The sequence below is a fragment of the Megalops cyprinoides genome, chromosome 19, assembly GCF_013368585.1.
Source record: "Megalops cyprinoides isolate fMegCyp1 chromosome 19, fMegCyp1.pri, whole genome shotgun sequence".
NCBI lineage: Eukaryota > Metazoa > Chordata > Actinopteri > Elopiformes > Megalopidae > Megalops > Megalops cyprinoides.
Window position 1 is genome coordinate 10416257 of NC_050601.1, and position 19123 is coordinate 10435379.

At 40.1% G+C, this 19123-nt stretch overlaps 1 protein-coding gene across 1 annotated transcript; it reads left to right on the forward strand.

The window, feature by feature from the left end:
- The first annotated feature begins 1065 nt into the window (after window positions 1–1065).
- On the forward strand, window positions 1066–18208 carry hs3st2 (heparan sulfate (glucosamine) 3-O-sulfotransferase 2). The gene is made up of 2 exons (XM_036553212.1): window positions 1066–1622; window positions 17590–18208. Exons 1-2 carry the CDS (start codon window positions 1066–1068, stop codon window positions 18206–18208), a joined length of 1176 nt encoding a protein of 391 aa, XP_036409105.1.
- Window positions 18209–19123: the final 915 nt, after the last annotated feature.

Below are 19123 nucleotides of genomic sequence, written 5' to 3' on the forward strand. Positions count from 1 at the left end.
TTAAATCCAAGTGTATTAATATCAGTCGACGTGTATAGTTACTGCCATGTGGAATTAATTTTGGCATTAATTATGCCTTCTGATTTAAAAAGTGAATCGCAAAGATGCAAAGTGATAGATTTAACGCAGGCACATCGCCTAAATCAAATCCCAATCAATAGGCGTAAATAACGCTATCGACGTGATTGCATTACGTTTAAACGATTGTACGGATTCCGCTGATTTATGAGCTGATAATGAACAAGTGCAATATTTGAACAGGACAAGAATGCATGTAAAAGGACAGCAAATGGTATAACGTTTCTGCCTTATCCACGATGAGATTCCTCAAGTCTAACTGACAAAATTCAACATCTGGAGTATGAGAACTGACGTCAGATAGCACCATTAAATATTTATTACAAGCGACGTTCTGCTGCTGACATTCCTGGGAACTTTGACAATGCAAAGCATAAGCTGGAAACGCACATCCTCGACGCTCTGAGGTATAACAGACGCACTTCCATTGAGAACGACGAGGCGCAAAGTAGATGGTACTCTCACGCATGGAGATCTTAGAGATAACGTACTGTGCGTTTCGATGCTTGGAGATTTTAACGTGAATTTACCAAGTTTATGAACTGGATATTTTCACACGGTTCGCCGGGGTTCCGAAATTTCATTGCATGGATGAACATGATATTTTCTAGACAGTAGAAAACTCAGTCGGCATTGCAGTTTTTTTATCGCAGGATAATGAATGATTTGATTTAAGGGTCCAAGAGTGCTATCGGAAATGTAGGAACTAACTTGCAGTGGAAAGTTTTTTTTCCCTCCTTCATGTAACGGACATGTCTTGGCAGTGTTTTGCGAGAAATCAGCGGCTTGACCGGTCACCGGGTGGTTTGGCAAGAATGTGTTCATCATATCAAGGGGGTTGTTATACCGACAGTGCTTTATAGAACGGAAGCTTGTTTTACTCTGTATGTCTTGGAATGCGGTTTTACTCAACGTATGTCTCAGGAAACAACAGAAACCGGAGAGAGCTCCAAAGGAAAAACATGCAACCTCTTAATCCATGGAGACATGGCATATAGGTTCATCACCAGCCGGGTTGTGCCAGCTTCAAACCGGCTGAACAGAAGATTCCTCTTCATATTCACGCTATCTTTATCCTTGATTTATTTATGCTATAGCGTCCTGTTCTGTTCCGAGACCATCATGCAAAGCCAGACTACTGAGGATAATCGGTGCCTGCTTTTACAGCATGTCGGGAGTAAAAAACTTTTGCAAAAATCGCATTACTGCACTTTTCCTATTGACTCGAGAAATCTCCGGGATGAGACATCAAACATAGGTCTTACTCGGCAGGGAACAAACCCCGTTCACGACCGAAGTAAACATCTCGAGTTCTCCAACACCCCGTCGCGTCGAATTAGCGGATCTTATCGGGGGTCCGGTAATAAAACAACCAGTGCAAAATATGGGAAGAAGAAGCTACCTAATGCCCTCATTGTGGGCGTTAAGAAGGGGGGCACCAGAGCTGTCCTTGAGTTTATTCGGATTCATCCGGATGTGAGGGCAGTGGGGACAGAGCCGCATTTCTTTGATCGAAATTATGACCGAGGTTTGGACTGGTACAGGTAAGCAACGTCGTCCTGCGCCGTTTGGTTTAGTGTGACCCCCCCCCCTCCTCTCTCTCTCTCTCTCTCTCTCTCTCTCTCTCTCTCTCTCAGTAGGGGTGTTTTCTAATCGTTATGACGTCTATATTCAAATACGAATATTCAAGTAAACGAATTTTCCAAAGCAAAATTAACGATAAATATAGGCTGTTGAAAGAACAGAAAATGACACTGACGTAAATTCAAAGTAGGCCTACTACATTGGTTAAACTGAATGCCCCGATCACATACAAATCGTTCACCTTTCTTCTGTGAATAGGCCTACATATTTTATAGATTGGATCTGATATTGCATGTTGTGAAAAGCAATACTGGAATTCAGCCTATCTTAATCAATTTCTGTAACAGTGTAAACGGTGCATTTATTCTGTTTCTTAATAAAAAGAAATAGAAGACATGAACTAAGTAAGGAAGGGGTAATAGGCAAAGAACAGGTAATGCGTTATTGCCTATGTATGTGTTCTCAATTTTCCAATGGGAAAGATTATTCCCTGAGGGCAGGGAAAGGACATCAAATACCCTTTTTAATGGCATCACAGGACTAATCACAGGCCGGGAGAAAGATTAGATGAAAATGAGATGCTGGAAGTGGTTTCCTGCTCCTTCCTCCTTTTGCTCTGAGCAACACGTGTTGAAGGGGGTAGGGTTATGTCTGACATAGACATAATCAAGCCTGTGTCTACCGGTTTGACATGCTTTGTTGTGATCCATTGATAGATGCCGTTAAACAGCAAATTTCTCCAATACTCATCTGTACAGTATGAATTAAATGGCGTTAAGGTATTCTAATCCAGTGACAGCCCCCTCAGAGCATCTGTTCCTACTTCCCATGCCGTTGTTGTATATACCTTGTGTATACCACAGACCTGAATTACTGGAGGTAATGCAATAATACAGAGTGCTGATGTCAGTAAAACAGTTTAAACGAAACTATTTTACATCCTTTGATCACAGATGACCTTTTTAAATGCGATTATAAGATGATATGTGGTGGAGAATGACATTATGTGGGGTTGGAATGAAGATGTAGCGTACAGCTTCATTTGTCGTAAGGAGCACTGAGTGGGAAAAAAAATGCATTAGTTGAGGGTTAGAAAATCCATGTATGTGTATGCCACCCCATTGCTGATCTAACATCACACTGCATTAGGACAGCTGAGGCAGCACTGGCACTGTAAGACATGGCTCATGGTCTCATGGTTTCTGACTTCCCATTGAGTAGCTGAAAGTCAACACTCCCCCAACACAGGCTTTGCTCTGGTTTATTTCATTGCTAATGAATGTGTGCATGGAACAAGAAAATTGACATGCACAAATTCTGTCCATTGAATGTCAGTCACAAGTAATGAAATGGTACTCTCTCTAACCTTTCTGTACCTTCTCACTTTCCTTACTGGTTCATTGACTATGAGGTAAGACAGCATTGGTGTAAACAGCTTCTTCTTTTTTCTTGATCTTTTTAATTTGCTTTTACCCCCAGTTAGAACTCCCCCTGAAAAAGCTTTCCTTTCCTCAACCAATTTAGCCAGGGGCAAACTTTGTTCCTGGGTTCAGTTAGGTTTGTTTTGTAATCCCAGTTGAGCATTATAGTGGTGACAGTTATAACTGAGGAATTAACTTTCATACAAGAGACTAGTCACTTCTCTTCAACACAGACTTCAATCAAATGTCCACGTCAGCAGCAAAATATGAAGCCTCCTTTTAGATTCAGTCCTTTAGATTCTGTATGGAAACAACTACCAGCACTGTTCAGTCATAAAAACACGAAAAGGGAAAAATCTAACTGCTAATTTGCATTGATCCCAGTTATGATATATTCCTCTAACTAATGTTCATGGTAATGTACATTAGATATCCATTTGACATCCTAGCTAAGCATATCTGTTACACAGACTAATAAAATATATGTTGTACTAAAAACAATTATATGTCGTATGTACAAATCAATGTAGTTGCTGTTAATGTTGTGTTAAATGGGTAGAATGTAAAGTATGGAGATAATATTCCTACCCAACACTCAAGAAACCCTTCCATGCACAGTGATGAGTATCACATAACTTTCCTAGTAACTGTGTTAGGTGCACAAGGGCTTAAGAGTTTTCAATCTTAATTTGCTAGTATTATACTGCATAGCATACTTTTAGGTATTGCATTTAGGAAATTTTAGTAGGCTTAAATGCATGGTTGATAATACTCAATGAATGTGCTCACCACTTTGTACAATCACTCTGAATGGTTTTTGTGTGTGTTGTTGCTTTGTATAATAATGGACATTTATATTTTGATACCTTTTCTTTCAAAATCATGAATGATATTGTATGGTAGCTAGCACAAGGTCCCAGTTTTTCTTTTTTTTAGCAAATGGCTGTCGCTTCACAAAACAGTTGTAATTTTACCAGTCAACTTTACACAATGGGCATTAGATGCACTTTTGAGGAGCAGTCTTCAGTTAAAATATCCAGCTTCATCTCCTCATAATGCTTTACAGTGGCTTTATTGGAATAACTATGCCAAGTGCCCAAGATCGATGTTGGTCGCCCTGTGTAGACAGAGAACTACAGTGGAAAATGTTTACAAAAAAGCGTAAGAATTTAGTCATTACTCTTACACTGCTGAGGCAAAACACTGTTATGCTGATTCTGCAAAGGCCTGAAAACATTTACTGTAAAGGAGGAGATTATCCAGTGCTCAAGCAGACCTGTGCTGTAACTCGGTGCTGTGAGTTCATGTCTGGCGTCAAAGTGGCATTCATATCAAGGAAGCACTATATTTTTTTAATGCAGAAGAGCTGTACACACTACATAATGCCTGAAGGCTGATTAGAGTCAAATAAATAATTTGGAGCATGAGGAGAAATATATAAATACTGGAGTATTCTATTAATGGATGCCATTCAAACATACAGGTCCCATCCACAATTATAAAAATCCCACTTAGTACTTGCTTTCCACGTCAACTGTTCACAACATTCTTCTCCACTCCATCTCCCCCTTACTGTTCCCTGTTTAGGTTGTCCTAATGAGGGTGAGCAGCCTTGGCACACAGCCAGATGTGATCCCTTTTTTGGACTCCAAGCCAAATATAAGTACTGCTATACCAATATCAACAAGAATCTTTACGGTGTGATGATATGGAAATTCATAATGGCTGAATTTTGTATTCAATGCAACATGCATTTTACAGCTTAAATATTATCCGTTTATACAGCTCTATTTTTACTAAAGCAATTCAGGTTGTGTTGCAGCTAATGCAGATAGAGTACCTTGACTGGGGACTTCACCAGTATTGGAACCTGCAACTTTCTTGTTACCATTGCAGTCCCTTAACCACTGTGCCACACTTCTATCTTAGATGGATGACAGTCTGGACAGATCCTTGCCTTTCTGGTCATGTATGTTTTTAGTCACATGCAGACACATGACTACATGCAGATACATAACTTCATGAATTCACCATAGCTCTTGTAAGAGAGCACTGCAACCATAACTGTTCACAAGGACAAAAAGCAACATTTAAACATCTACTCTACTCTACCTCTACTAAGATGAGTGATAATAGTATCATCCTATTGCTTAATTGAAGTCAAACAGGCTCTACTGTTTTAGGAAATGTGTGTCATATTGTCTTTGCTATTCACAGTACACAGTCTGTTTGTTCAGTTTTATAAGATTGCACAGAATTTGCTTCATATGCTAACCAGAGGGAAACATGGTGTGAAAATTCCATCTTGTGACGTTGTTTTGATAAATTGTTCGCACACTGGTTCCTTGCAACACTGCAATTAAAACGTCAAAGTATGACCTCTAATGTATCCTGACTTCAGATTTTTACAGTGTCACCAATAAGATTCAGAGGAGAAAACACTGTAAATTAGTGTTATAAATCTTGATTTGGCAGGGAGGAGGCTGGTGATAGTCAGACTGCATATTATTCCAATGTTCATAAATCTTTGTTACAATTTCTTCACAGCAGTTTTAATGGTAGAAATGTTGCTTTGGTGACTGCAGCATGCCGTGTGAATATTGCAGCGTATTTTTGGTTGTGATTCTTGTGCTTGAGCTTATACATGAAGGTTTATACATGATTGAAATACTGTGTCAATTTAAGCATAGTGTTTATAAGAAAATGTAATTGTCAGGTTTATGGATATATATTCATGTAATGCAATATGTATTAAAAATTCAATGAGACAAATGTTTCACAGCAGTCAAACCACAGCAGGTGATACAGGCATATGTAACAGTGACATATGTAACAGAGGAGACTGGACTGAAACGTGTTTGGAGAATCTCACAGAGATGCAGGGGTACACTATTTAGAAGTGAGGGAATACCCTGTCAGAAAACAAACCTTACTGCGTGTCTACTGTGTCTGATGTGAGTAAGGGATGGAACAGCTGTTATGATTCTTGAAAATCACTGCTAGGTGTACTGCGAGCTAACTTGAAATACTGTATGAGTGGGCTGCAGCAAAATCGGGGACGCGGACACACCGCACAGGTTTTGAAATCAGGAATCAGTAATGTATGACATCACCTTAGGACTCAGTAACAAATTCAGAACCATAAGGTGCTGCCTGCTAGTCACTGATCCTGCCCTATAAGGTCATAGAGCACTTGCTGTAAATCTAGGGTATACAAAGTTATAAAAACTTACATCAAGCTACTTGGCTATTTCTTTTTACGATCATGCTTCTGTTATTTGTTGTGGTAGCTGTTTCTGGACAGATTTAGTAAACCTCCATGCTCCTGCTACACCTTAATAAATCCAACTTCTCCCATGTTAATTTGAGGCCTGTTGCTCCTTCTTTTGTAATATATTTTTCTTATTCCACAACTCTCTCACAGCTGAAGATATACAAGCAAAGCAACTCACAGAACGACTCACAGAACTGAGTCGGTTTACTTATTGTCATTGGAGCTTTTTGCTGCATTTCACTATTATTGAATGTGTTTTTAATCACTTTTGGCTGTTGGCAGCCTTTGACTGCTTGTGAAACTATATGCTGTCAGGAATCAGGAGAAATATAAAGATTGCTTTATATCCACTCACAGCTCATAAGACACTCAAAAGAGCAATTCTCATCGCTTGGAGAACCACTACACACAGATGTTAAGTCAAAGTAAGATCTCAGCATTAATGCTCTGTGGTTCACCAATAATAATTATGAACTTGTGGCAAACTCTGAAGGGAAATTAAAAGATGTAAATCAGGGATAAAACCATATATGTATACTAGGCGTTAGGGGTGGTATTCAGGGTATGGAAGATAGTATTTATGAAACTTTTGGTAGCACTTTACTTACAAGTTATTGTTACCTAATGCTATGTAAACATTTAAAAACATACAAAACTCTATAACTTTTTTTAAACTCTTTTTAAAAGGAAATGTGGCATGATGTTATTACTACATTCACGATGACCTTATGAAGAAGACTCCAATATCTTGCCTCAGAGAATTGACTTTAAAAAACATCATGAAACGAGAAGTGCTGTACAGTGGAGTTTTAATAAAAATAAAAATCTGCTTCATTACATTCGTCTTTATTTCAAAGCTGAAGGGGGAAAACTGCTCTCTAAACGCTGAATCGTGAGAAGCGCTGAATCCCTGTGCAGAACGCGTTGCCACAGACAGCGTGGGATGGCGGAGTCTGGGGCTGGTGGGAGGTTTCTCAGTGGAGGCGTGCTGGTGATGGAGTGATTCACCTCCTTGCCTTTAGAAAGCAGCCCGTGGCTTACAGGAAGGCGACAGGGATAAACAGGCCCCGCAGGGTGATTTGGTGCTGCGTGGCATCAGGAGGAGATGAAAGCGTTTACAACGTGGCGCCGTGACCTTGCTGCCCTCTGCCCAGAGGGGAAAAAAAAGCAGCCTGTCTCCGTGTGCCACATGGGTGTAGCAAAGTGCTGGTAATTGAAAACGACAGCCATTGGAAATGGCATCTGAAAAACCACAGTTACCTAGCATACTGTCTTGCTATAGTTGTTGTTGCTCCCAAAATGTTGAAGTGAGCTCCAAAAATTGATCCTGTTTTTTTTTTTTTTTTTTAGAACCCTAGTTCCATCACATCATTATATAGTAAAGATTTAGATGCATATATATTTAGAGCCAATGCTACTAAAACAGGGTGAAATTGAGTTTTCCATTGTCAAGAATGCCTTCACCAGAACTTCACCAGAACCTTCAATGAATGATGCTATAGCCTACTGTGAATGGCACAACTTTACTGTTGGTGCTTTATCTACTCGTTTAAAATACTGGTAGTAGCTGCTTAGTAAAAATTCTAAATTCACTCAAAGATTGCATTTGATGTCTTTGAATATTTAAAGCTGAAGTGTACAGGGTCATGCATGATTTTTCTGTGAGGATTTTTACAGAATTTACTGTTTGTTTCCTTAAAGGATGAGCTGTTTTTCTTAGCTGCATAATTACTGCCATTTCATGTTATTTTCCTTTTTTTTTTTTTAAACAACTGTTTTATTTTCAAAAACACATGGCGGCATTACAAATATTGCAGAATCAATCTGTCAAAATGATAAAACAGGTAATTTTGTGAAGCTGTGCCTTAAATTAAGTTCCAGATAATTTAGCAGAGCATTACATTTGGAGGAAAAAGTTCACCTGAAATCAGCAGGAGCAGGATGTGTCCTTATCCAGATAATTACCAGCCTTCATAGATAAATGATGCATTTCATATTTGGAGCTGGTTTTGAGCCCCTCCATCAATTAATGTCAGGGTAGAAGTGTTTTTTACAGCAGTTCTACCAGCTTCTGTTCATTTCAAAAAAGATATAAAACTGTCTGTGTCCAATATATTGTTAAAACATAGAGACAGTGTGCATGGAGTATTTTTTCTCTTTCTCTTTCTCTTTCTGGTGCAAAGGAACTTTCTGGAACACTTTATTGGATCATTGACTGTTCTCCTCTGATACCCTGTCTCTTCACAAATAAGGGAATGCTTTTTTATTTGTATCATCATGAGCAGACTGGAGTCCCTCACTACAAACAGCAACATGCACCAGAGCCTTTGAGGACATTTCTCAGCAATGTATCTGTGCAACCAGTGCAATTCGCATTTGTTTAGCCCACTGGATTTAGACTGGGGTTTCACTGCCTGAAGGTCATGGAGGGCCTTTGCGCCAGTTGCGCTGCTTCAGTGCAGGACGAACACAGCAAAAAAGCATGTGATGTTAAGCCACTGGAGAACATAGTGAGAAGACTGATTTCAAAACTGCCCTTTATCCCACCTTATTCAACACAATAAAGGGCTGATAATTCCCTTGCGATTCATACTAAGAGGACTGCTGTATCTGCTTCTAATGCCAGTCATGACTGAAACCTCACTAGCAGATGTTTCATAGCTGGAGTCTACAGTACAGGCACAATAAGACAGGCTATTATATTTCAAAAAATATTTTAACTCAGTCAGTTGGCAGATTGCACGAAAAATTATGTATTCATATTCAGGACAAAGAACCTGATGGCTACATTTTGATAATTGCTCCCCCTGGCCATGATTGTGATGTTTTAATGAAACTAAAATATGGGAGACCAAATGAAAGAACCTGTTTTGTTTTTTTTTTTTTTGCCCAAGCAAAATGCAATTTTAATGAGCATATTGAGTAAATATTTTAATGCTCCTCAGTCCCCAGCCCCGCACGCTGTTTCGATGCGCTGAAATGTGTGTGCTCCACTGATCTCTCTCTTCATTTGGGAATATGCGCTGGCACTGAGCAGAGAAGTACAAGGCATCCGTCAGATGCCCTTCGCCTCAGCATCCCTCCTCTGCCCAGGCTCGTATCTTTTTTTCTCGTCTGGCATAACAGACTTTACATAAGTTAGTGTGATGAGTTGTTTTTGTATGTTGTTTTGTTGGTTCTCCACAACCTGGTGGCGCAGGGGGTCAGGGAAGTTCAGCCAGACGGCTCAGATTCTGAATCCAGGAATGGTGTTGTACCTGTGAGCAAGGTACATAAGCTGACTTGACTCAGTAATTACACAGCTGTGTCTATGCATCATGCAGTGTGCTTAATGTATACAGCGTTAATCACCTTGCAAAAGCGTGTCTGTCGTGCAAATAAAAGCCTTGTCCTTTGACAGCAGGAGGCCCAACCCCCCTGCTGTTTCGGCATAGTGGATCTGTTGCTATCAGTGCAGTGTTAGGAGTGAGTTGAGGCAACAGTGCTCTCGGATATGGCGTGCTCAGAGCTTGGCTTACCCCACTGGGGTAGCCAATGCAGCAGTAATTTTCAGAGCCATTAGGGTGCATACACAGAGGACACATTTGAATCCTTTCCGCTTTACAAATTAAATCTGCAGCCTAACGATGAAGGATAAGTATGAACCTATCACTTAAATAACTGTGATGAGTGTTAGGAATATTCTAAAATGCGTGGTGATGAATGAATGCTTTAAATGTGCACTATTAGGATCCTTGTTTGCATTTACAATTCCAATTACAAGTCCTATCAATTGCAGATCTGTTCCATCTGCATCGCTTCAAACTGGATAATTGTCTGTGTGAGGAATGCATGAGAAGGGAGCCAGCCATTGGCTAACAAGTTACACCTGTCCAATTAGACCAGCTTAAATACATGCTTTGAGGCTGGCAAGGCTTAGTCTCTTTGTTTGTGCTTGAGATCTTTTAAATGGAAGTCATATATTGTTCATTTGTAAATGTTATATTTTGTTTAAAAAAAAAAGATAGCTGTTTCTATGGGTGGTGTATCAGCCAGCCCTGTCCCTGTTGTGTTTTAGAAAAGGGAAAAAAGATGAAAGTTCTTAGGTCTGAGTTTCAGACAGGCTCAATCAGGCCAAGTGTTGGCATCTGAGCTTGATACAAGTTTCCATCATTTGAGTCTCGACTGGAATGAATTTATACACATTGTCTTCATCCTCTGCGTATAGAATAGGGTATAAAAAAGCCCAGTCAAAACTGAGGAATGCTGAATTGGAATATTACTAGCAGCTGCTGTGCTGTGGCTTTAATGCACAGTGAGGATCATATGCATTCTTAGCGCTGCTCACAAGATGAAGGGTGACTCTTCTATCCACTCTACTGAGGCAGATCAGTGCTAAGGGCATTCTGGGTGACTTACTGCTGCCTCTACACCCCCAACTCCCCCCACCTCCCCCTACTCCCCACCACTCAACTATTGTCAGTCCAGAGCTGGTGACTTGGGGCCTGGCAGGCATATCAGATGTTTTTAACAGACTCACCTCAGCGGGTTTAATGGACCCGTATAAATGCTGCCTTCGCCGCAAATGCCTGGCCTCACCTCGGTCAGCTGAGCTCACTCACCACTGCGCCGGGGGACCTGATATTTAACAGCGGCCCCACCGAGCAGCCTAGTGAAATTTTTTACATTAGATTAACTGCGTAGGTGGTGTGAATTGTAGGCCAGGGAGGCGGGGGGGGGGGGGGATCGAGATGGCGGCTCCCAGCATGCTCTGAGATCCATCATGTTGTCAGTTTCACTGGGACTTGCTGAAATGTAAAATGAATCCACAGAGCACTGGCTCTAAATCTCTAATCGTCCCACACAGTGCGGTGATGTCATACGCCAGCCACTTTATATTGAAACATTTTATTCTAGAGAATGTTTCATATATGACAATGTTGGCTTAACACATATTCAAATTTAGCCTCTTCTGAAATCTTGCTGGGGTAGTAATCACATGCACATTTGTGCCAGCAGTTCTTGGTAGAGGAAAACTCTTTTGCTTCTAATGTTAAAGGGTGAGTTCCTTTTTGAACACTGTTCTAAATGGGACATCCGTAAGGGCATATACTTCCTGTAAAATATTTTGCAGGGGTTTTTGACAAAGTGGGATTTGGGTAATTGGCCCCTTACGTACTACCTTTTTAAAAGTATTTTAATAAATGCACAAGCTGGTTGTGAATCCACCACCATAATTATGAAAACGGCCCCAGAGACAAATAAAAATATGAACCCAGACTGTCAGATTATCTGAGCTTGGAACAAACGTACACACAGTACCAAGAGACATACTACGGGGAGATGAAAACAGATTACACTTGTTTTTTTCGAGGAGTGTCAATGGCCTTGATGATTGACAGGTGGGTCTCGAGAAGGGAGGGCTCGTGTTTGCTTGTCAGGAATTAATTAGCCATGGACAAGCAGGACTACATTAAATGCGCAGGGTGTTAAAACTGTTAGTGCTGAATGCTAAAGAGCCGCTGCTGTCTGTCCTGGTTTACATCAGCTCTAATGAGATTTGCCTTGAGCGACAGATGCATGCGCAGGCTGATATAGATGTGGACTCCCATGCAGGGTCGCCCTGTCTCTTTGACCAAAGGAATGTCTCCAGCAGCAGTGAAGCACCTACGATGAATATATATTACAGTCAACAACAGTGAGTGTTGCAAAATTGTTTCTGAATTGCAACAACTTACATTATTTCAGTTTTTGAGTGATATGAATTTATAAAGGTATACATTTTTAGCAAATACCAAAAGTATCGTAAAGTTTAAAATATCAACAGCAGAGGTGAAAAGGTTTATGAGACTATACCCTTAACAAATCTCAAATACATCTTCAGTTGTGTAACACTGCTTGTAAAGAAAATTATAATAACATCATGTAACCTATTATTTTCGCATATATTATTTGGCCTTGACCGAGACTAGCAGAACATTTGAAAATTTGAGTTGTAAATTCTAAGAGCAACTAAGCAAGCGATAGAGTAACACACAATGAGATACTACATAAATATCCTGAGGCAATACAGACCAGTATGTTAAGTACAGTGTTTTTAAATACAGCTCACAAGGTTTCAGTCACCTCATTTTTTTCTCTGACGTTAGTCCATTATATCCTCTTTAGTTGTCTTTCTAATTTTACTCCAGTATTAGTATTAAACTGCCTCTTGAGATTGCTGAAAATTACGTGGCATCTAACCTTCTGATCTCACAGAGACGGAGGAGTCATGAAAATGCCTTTTCCACAAATAAGCCCCAGGAAGCAGAATCAGGAGCTTTTCATGTTGTTAAAAGATGAATAGAGCCCTACCATCCCCAGCCTCAATAGCAGAAACACTTTCTCTCATCTCTCATTGCGTATTTGACTGGGATGGCAGTTTTCAAGACATGGCTATGAAGCCTCTGCTTCAGCAGCCTAAGGGAAGAGGCACAGCATGCTTGGACACTGGATATGTTAAGTACATGCAGGTGTGCTGTATAGTGATGGTCAGTACAATACTGTTAGCCAAGGGGCAATGTGCAACAGTGCCAAGCTTAAATCTTTACTTAATTTCCTTGAAAATGTGCCCACGTGCAATCAAGATGGAACATTTCTTAGTGTCTCAAAAGCCATTGTAATCATTCACCATCTGTTTTGTTCACATCTAGTAGCAAGCTGCATGTGTGGAACTGGAAAGTCTGTCATTCTTATGCTGTGTCTTTACATAATGACCATGGATATGGTTAGATGTAAGAAGCCCTCTGCAACACATTATGCTGACTTTAATATTAGCATATGGACCAAAAGCAGACCACCTCAGTACCACATAACAAGGTAGCTACCTACACATTAGGGTGAGTGTAGAGCGAGCATTACAACGAATGGAAACAGCTGTATGCTTCCTGTGGTAGACCGCATTGGATGATACGCATTGCGCTTGTTCCCAGTCAGGTATTGAAGCTGTTTTCTCCTTCCTTTGCTGTCACTTGTTTTTTTATGTCCTGTACAAGGTTGTATGAACTTGGTTCCAGGAATAAGTTGAATTCTCCATCAGTTGCAGTTGCATAAGTTGCAGTCTCTGGTTACTTTTCTGTACTTTTTTAGTTTCTGAGAAGGGGGGGGGGGCAGATTTACGATTTTAAACTCCCCAATGGTGAGGTTTTGTCTCTGGCTTGTTTACTCTGCCGAGTGACTTCTGAGGAGAGCGTATTCTGAAAGGGAACAGGAGTGACACAAAAAGACTTTCTGAAACAGTTTTCTCCCAAGAGAGGTCCTTAATTTGTCACAGTGTGGGATACGGTTTTCCAACAATGCCTCAGTAAAGACTACTTTCTTCTTAAGTCAGATTTTGGCTTTGCTTGCCTTTGAACATTTGCACTGCACAGTACCTTCGCCATTCTGTCTCAGTTCTTTAAATGACAGTAGAGGCTGCTACCTGACAGTGGAGTTCATACAAAAGTAGACCATATCTAACTCTCCTCCAACTTAATAATAGAACGGACTACCAACAAATTTCAGAAAATCCTTTGTCACATCACTTTTCTTTTCAAACTTGATGCATAATGTTGACTTATTTTCCTTCTCAGATTCCAGGGTTTATCGACATTCTACTTAATGCCAGGTTCCGTTGACAGTAATAAAAAACACTGATAAAACAGCACCAAAAATGGAAAGTGGGTATGTTAGAAAAGGCTCAGCTGATTACAGAATTTACATTTGTACTTTTGTTAACAGAAATCATAGCTTTCAATAAGCACATTTTATGAACATGTCTTCCATTTTAAAAAATTTAAACTAAACCGACTAGCTATTTGATTTATATTTTCATAAATTGCTTTCAGAAAAAAAAATGCAAAGAGCACTTGTAAATTTCATACATCAGATTAACAAACAAATGCCTAAAGAAAAAAGTATTGGAACATTTGAAGTGAGACACCTCTCTCCTTGCTTCTAATTTGGTTAACATATGAAATGAAGCTAACTGCCAGGTGTAGCATGAATATTTTCTTGTCACAAAACAGTTTGCTGAGAACATCTGGCTCTGTTGCATTTATGAAAAACAAGTATTAAATTTAGTGAAAAGCGGGCCAAACAGTCTATGAACTATCACTTGTAATCCACCTATCAAGATCAAAGCTGGCTGTCTTGCTGTGATAGCTAGGTACACAGCAAGCTCATCAGAGCTTTGGCCATTAGACGTGACATCCCCAAGATTACTGCAACCATGAGCCAAAGGTTTTTTCTGATGTCATTTGATTCATGCTCTGATGCTACCATGGTGTAGTGGTTAGGGAACTAGACTTTAATACTTTTCATATAAAATCTGCAGCCATGAGTAAAGTAGTTAACCTGAATTACTTACAAAAAAATTCTGGCTGTATAAATGGATAACAGAACAAATATCAGAACATAATGATTCAAATGGATAACACATGGCTGGTTATGTATGAGGTCTAAGGACATGAATAATGTTGTGCAAAAACATACATGAGCCACCTCCTAAGTGTGAATTGTTTATAGGAATTTGGGCCACATTCTTATTGTCTGCAATGGCTGCCCAGCAAAAAAGTACTTTAATGGGATGACCTACTTTATGTGACCCAGATGGCATTCTTTTCATGCCAACCCTCCATAACAGTTAATTGTGATTTATGACAAGAAGATACATCTAAAACACAATAATTCTGTTATGCCTTTCAAGATTGCAGCCACACATCAGACGTTTCAGAAAAGGAGAAATTTCACTGCATCCCACAATAACCTCCAGTGACATCACCAACTGATCCTCTATGTGATTTGTGTCAGCAGTTGTTGATTTTTGTTAAAAATAAGAATGATCAATTACTGATCAGCTGCTTAGTAATATAACAGAGTGGGTTTGCAATTTTACAGGCTGTTGGTCTTGTTCCTGTTAAATTAAAATCTCATCCTCTCTTGAAGCACACTCTGTCCTTTCTGTAGATTTCTTCTCCATCTTCCACTTTCCCATCTCTTTCGCACATCAACCTGGATCGACAAAAATGGCCATTACTTTATTTGTGTGGTCTGACATTCTTGAGGCCTGCCAAAACTTTTCTTGAAAAAACGAATGGCCTCGTGAGCTGTCAAGATACTTCCATGAAGGCCTTCCCATAGACCATGTCTTGCTCAGTGCTGCAGTAGAATCTGCAGAAAGGTAAAGCTTGTCTGTGAAAGCACAAAACGGTATGACTTGTTTAATTTAACACTAACACTAGAGATGTCTTTAAAATGACTTAGCCTTCATTAATAACAAGAGAATATGTGTAAACTGACAGCTAGACAATGTGTCTGAGTTCACTGAATATTTAATGTCGTCTGTGTTTTCCAGGTTAGTGATTTGCATTAGGCTGAAACTGAAATGAAGTTGAATGTATATGATCATTCATCCACTTAGTCATGACATTCAGCCAGCATGTTTTTACATGCTTTGCACTGTTCTGACAATGATTCAATATCAAGAAAAAATTTCAAAGACCATTTATCACGTAAAAATAGTGCCAATTAAAATAAGAAACATCACTTTTTTCTAGATCACAAACTTTTGAAATAATACAGTTCAGACTGAAATAAATTTCATTTATGCTGTCATTCTGAAACATCTGAAACATTCACTGAAGAACCTGTGAGATGATAAACTTGTGTAAGTGTTGCATTTCCATCCTCAGTTCCTTGAAGAGAAATTATTAAAGCCATGAGCAAGGGCAAGTTATGACACCAGATAAAAGGAAGTTAGATTTTTTTTTACCTCTATATTGAATATCTTTGTACAGTGTTCTGTCACCTCAGTTGGGTTCCAGGCTGAAATTTCATTTAAGTGGATCAAATCTTGTTTGAAACCTGCTTGGAAGGATAAATGAAAAGTATTGTGATTGATTGCATGACAATAGGAATGATGGTGTTATGGTTCGCACTCTTAGATGAGATTGTGCTTCAATTCATGGCTCTGAACATGGTTTCTGCCAGCTAGATTTGAAGATGATATGATCATGTTCATATGTCGGTAACATGACAAGGTCTGCTTTAAAGATAATTCACAAGGAGCTGTGACATCGGTTTAATATTTTATCACCTTCACCATTCTAGCTGCTCACTCTTTGAAGTTTGACATGACAATGCATTCTGTGACAAAGTTTCAGAGCACATGAATAATATTGATTTTCAAAAGTCTCTAAAGAAAAAAAAAGCAGTTAAAGATCTCTGAAGAGAACCCTGTTGTTTTCCTAAAAGAAAATACTTCACACTTTAAGATTCATGCTAATACAGTAATGTATAACATTTTTTCTTAGGTGTTTACTCACAGTAAAACCTGAAGCTACATGAGGACATTTGTATTATGATAAGTGACAGTAGCTCAGACATTAAAAGCACTTTTTTTTCAGCCACAGGCTGGGCCCACAGCCTGGGTTTGAAAACAGCTATGTCATTTGCTGATAATGACTGGGAGCCTACATTGGCAAAACAAATTTGGTTTGTTCCGCGAGAGAGAGGGGTGGATAGGTCAGTCTCGGTCCCCTCATCACTCTGCTCTCAGCACCCTAGGACTTGCGTGGGCGCCTCTGAGTTATTCAGACAGCACCATGACGATGTGTCCCCTAATAGTATTTGCCCCCTGGTGCACTGTGGGACATGTAGTGTGAAAAATATTCATGAGGAGCATGCATGTGTATTTGAGGATTACATGCGCCTTGCACTGTCCTCCTATGTGTGGGTTGTTCTGTTGTCATTGTGGTGGCAATGATCTCATGTGCTTGATTGGCAGCCACCAAAGCTGATGAAAACGGGGAAAAAAAACAACAAAAATGACCCGGAGAATACATTAAACATGAATAGAATTCCTCCTCATTTTATATAAATTTATCATTACTTTGAAACGAGAAAACAAAGTAGAAGTGCTGTACAAATTACTGCCATCTGTGGCATGATTCAAACCGCAGATGAAAGCACATTCAAGGAAAATAAAATACGATGAAATGTCTGTCACAAGGATTTTTAGACAATGGATCAATTTCAGTGACAATGAATTTAGAATCATAATTACAAGATGGGTGTTGAGACATTATGTGACTAATCCATTCATGGGAAATGATTAAACAATATGCAATTATCTGTTGCACTGCAAGCTGCAGTGGGTGCTGTATCTGGTCTTATAGTGGCATTTATTTGTTTTGGTTTTACATTGCAACTTACTGTCTTCCCTCATTTACACAGAGGCCTCATGCCACGGACTCTGGACAGTCAGATCACCATGGAGAAGACGCCCAGCTACTTCGTGACACGGGAGGCGCCCAGACGCATCTCCAGCATGTCCCGGGACACCAAGCTGATCGTGGTGGTCCGCAACCCGGTCACGAGGGCCATCTCCGACTACACTCAGACGCTGTCCAAGCGGCCCGACATCCCCAGCTTCGAGGCGCTGGCCTTCAAGAACCGCAGCCTGGGCGAGGTGGACACCTCCTGGAATGCCATCCGCATCGGGATGTACACGCTGCACCTGGAGCACTGGCTGCAGTACTTCCGCCTCTCTCAGTTCCACTTTGTCAGCGGGGAGAAGCTGATCACAGACCCCGCCGGAGAGCTGGGCCGGGTGCAGGACTTCCTGGGGCTCAAGCGCATCGTCACAGACAAGCACTTCTACTTCAACAAAACCAAAGGCTTCCCGTGCCTGAAGAAGCCAGAGAGCAGCGGCTCGCCCCGCTGCCTGGGCAAGTCCAAGGGGAGAACTCACGTTCAGATCGATAGGGACGTCATCGAGCAGCTCCGGGACTTTTACAGGCCTTTTAATGTCAAGTTCTATGAGATGGTCGGACACAATTTCAGGTGGGACTAGAGGACGGGGGGAGGGGGAGGAGAATCTGTTACAGCGCGCGGAGAACAAAAAGCTTACGTTTTCCCTTTGGCTCTCGTGTAGACTCTCGATGGGATCGTTCCTTCATGTGCGATGAGTGTTGGCCTCTTGGCGGTGATTAATCCAGCACTGAAATGCAGACAGTGCAGTGCAAGCTGTCGGGGTGGGGGTGGTACCTATTCCTCAGACAAAACAGTCCAGATGTCTATTAGAATAACAAAACTATCAGATGACAAATGCACTAAAGTCCAAAGGAAAAGGTACATGGAGAACCTGTGGCTTTATCTCTTCAATGTCTTTAAGGTGCAAGGTAACCACTTACCTGATTTTGCTTAATTTTACCAACAATTGACCTTCTGTAATATGTCCATATGACATTACAGCAAAGAAATGTGTTAAGACTTCAGATTAATCTTAACTGGTTTTGCTTACCCATCATTCATTTTTTTCTGTTATTATTGTACGTTACTATGAATGCACCTTGTATGTCATATTCATTAGTCTACCTGCTGGGTCATTGGTCAGAAGCCTGTTGTACACATCTACTTTCAAACAATGAACATATATGTAGTCTGTACACTGAAGTGTGTTGAAATTCTACCCACGCAGTACATGAATACATTCCAGCCCCATGGAAATGGTGATGTACTTCAAAGCTTAAGATGTGTTCAGGTTGATTATATTGTAATTGTTTATTCCTTCTGAATGAAGCACAGATTTATGCTATAATATGTAAACACAAATTTTTTTTTAAATAGTTACCACACAGTGCCAATCAAAACTAAAGTTACAATTTTGCCATTCACATATATTAAAAGATGTGTCAGTCACTGTCTCTTTCGTATTTGTATTTTCATGCATATTTTGTTGAACATACTTTAAGATTAACTGTATGGC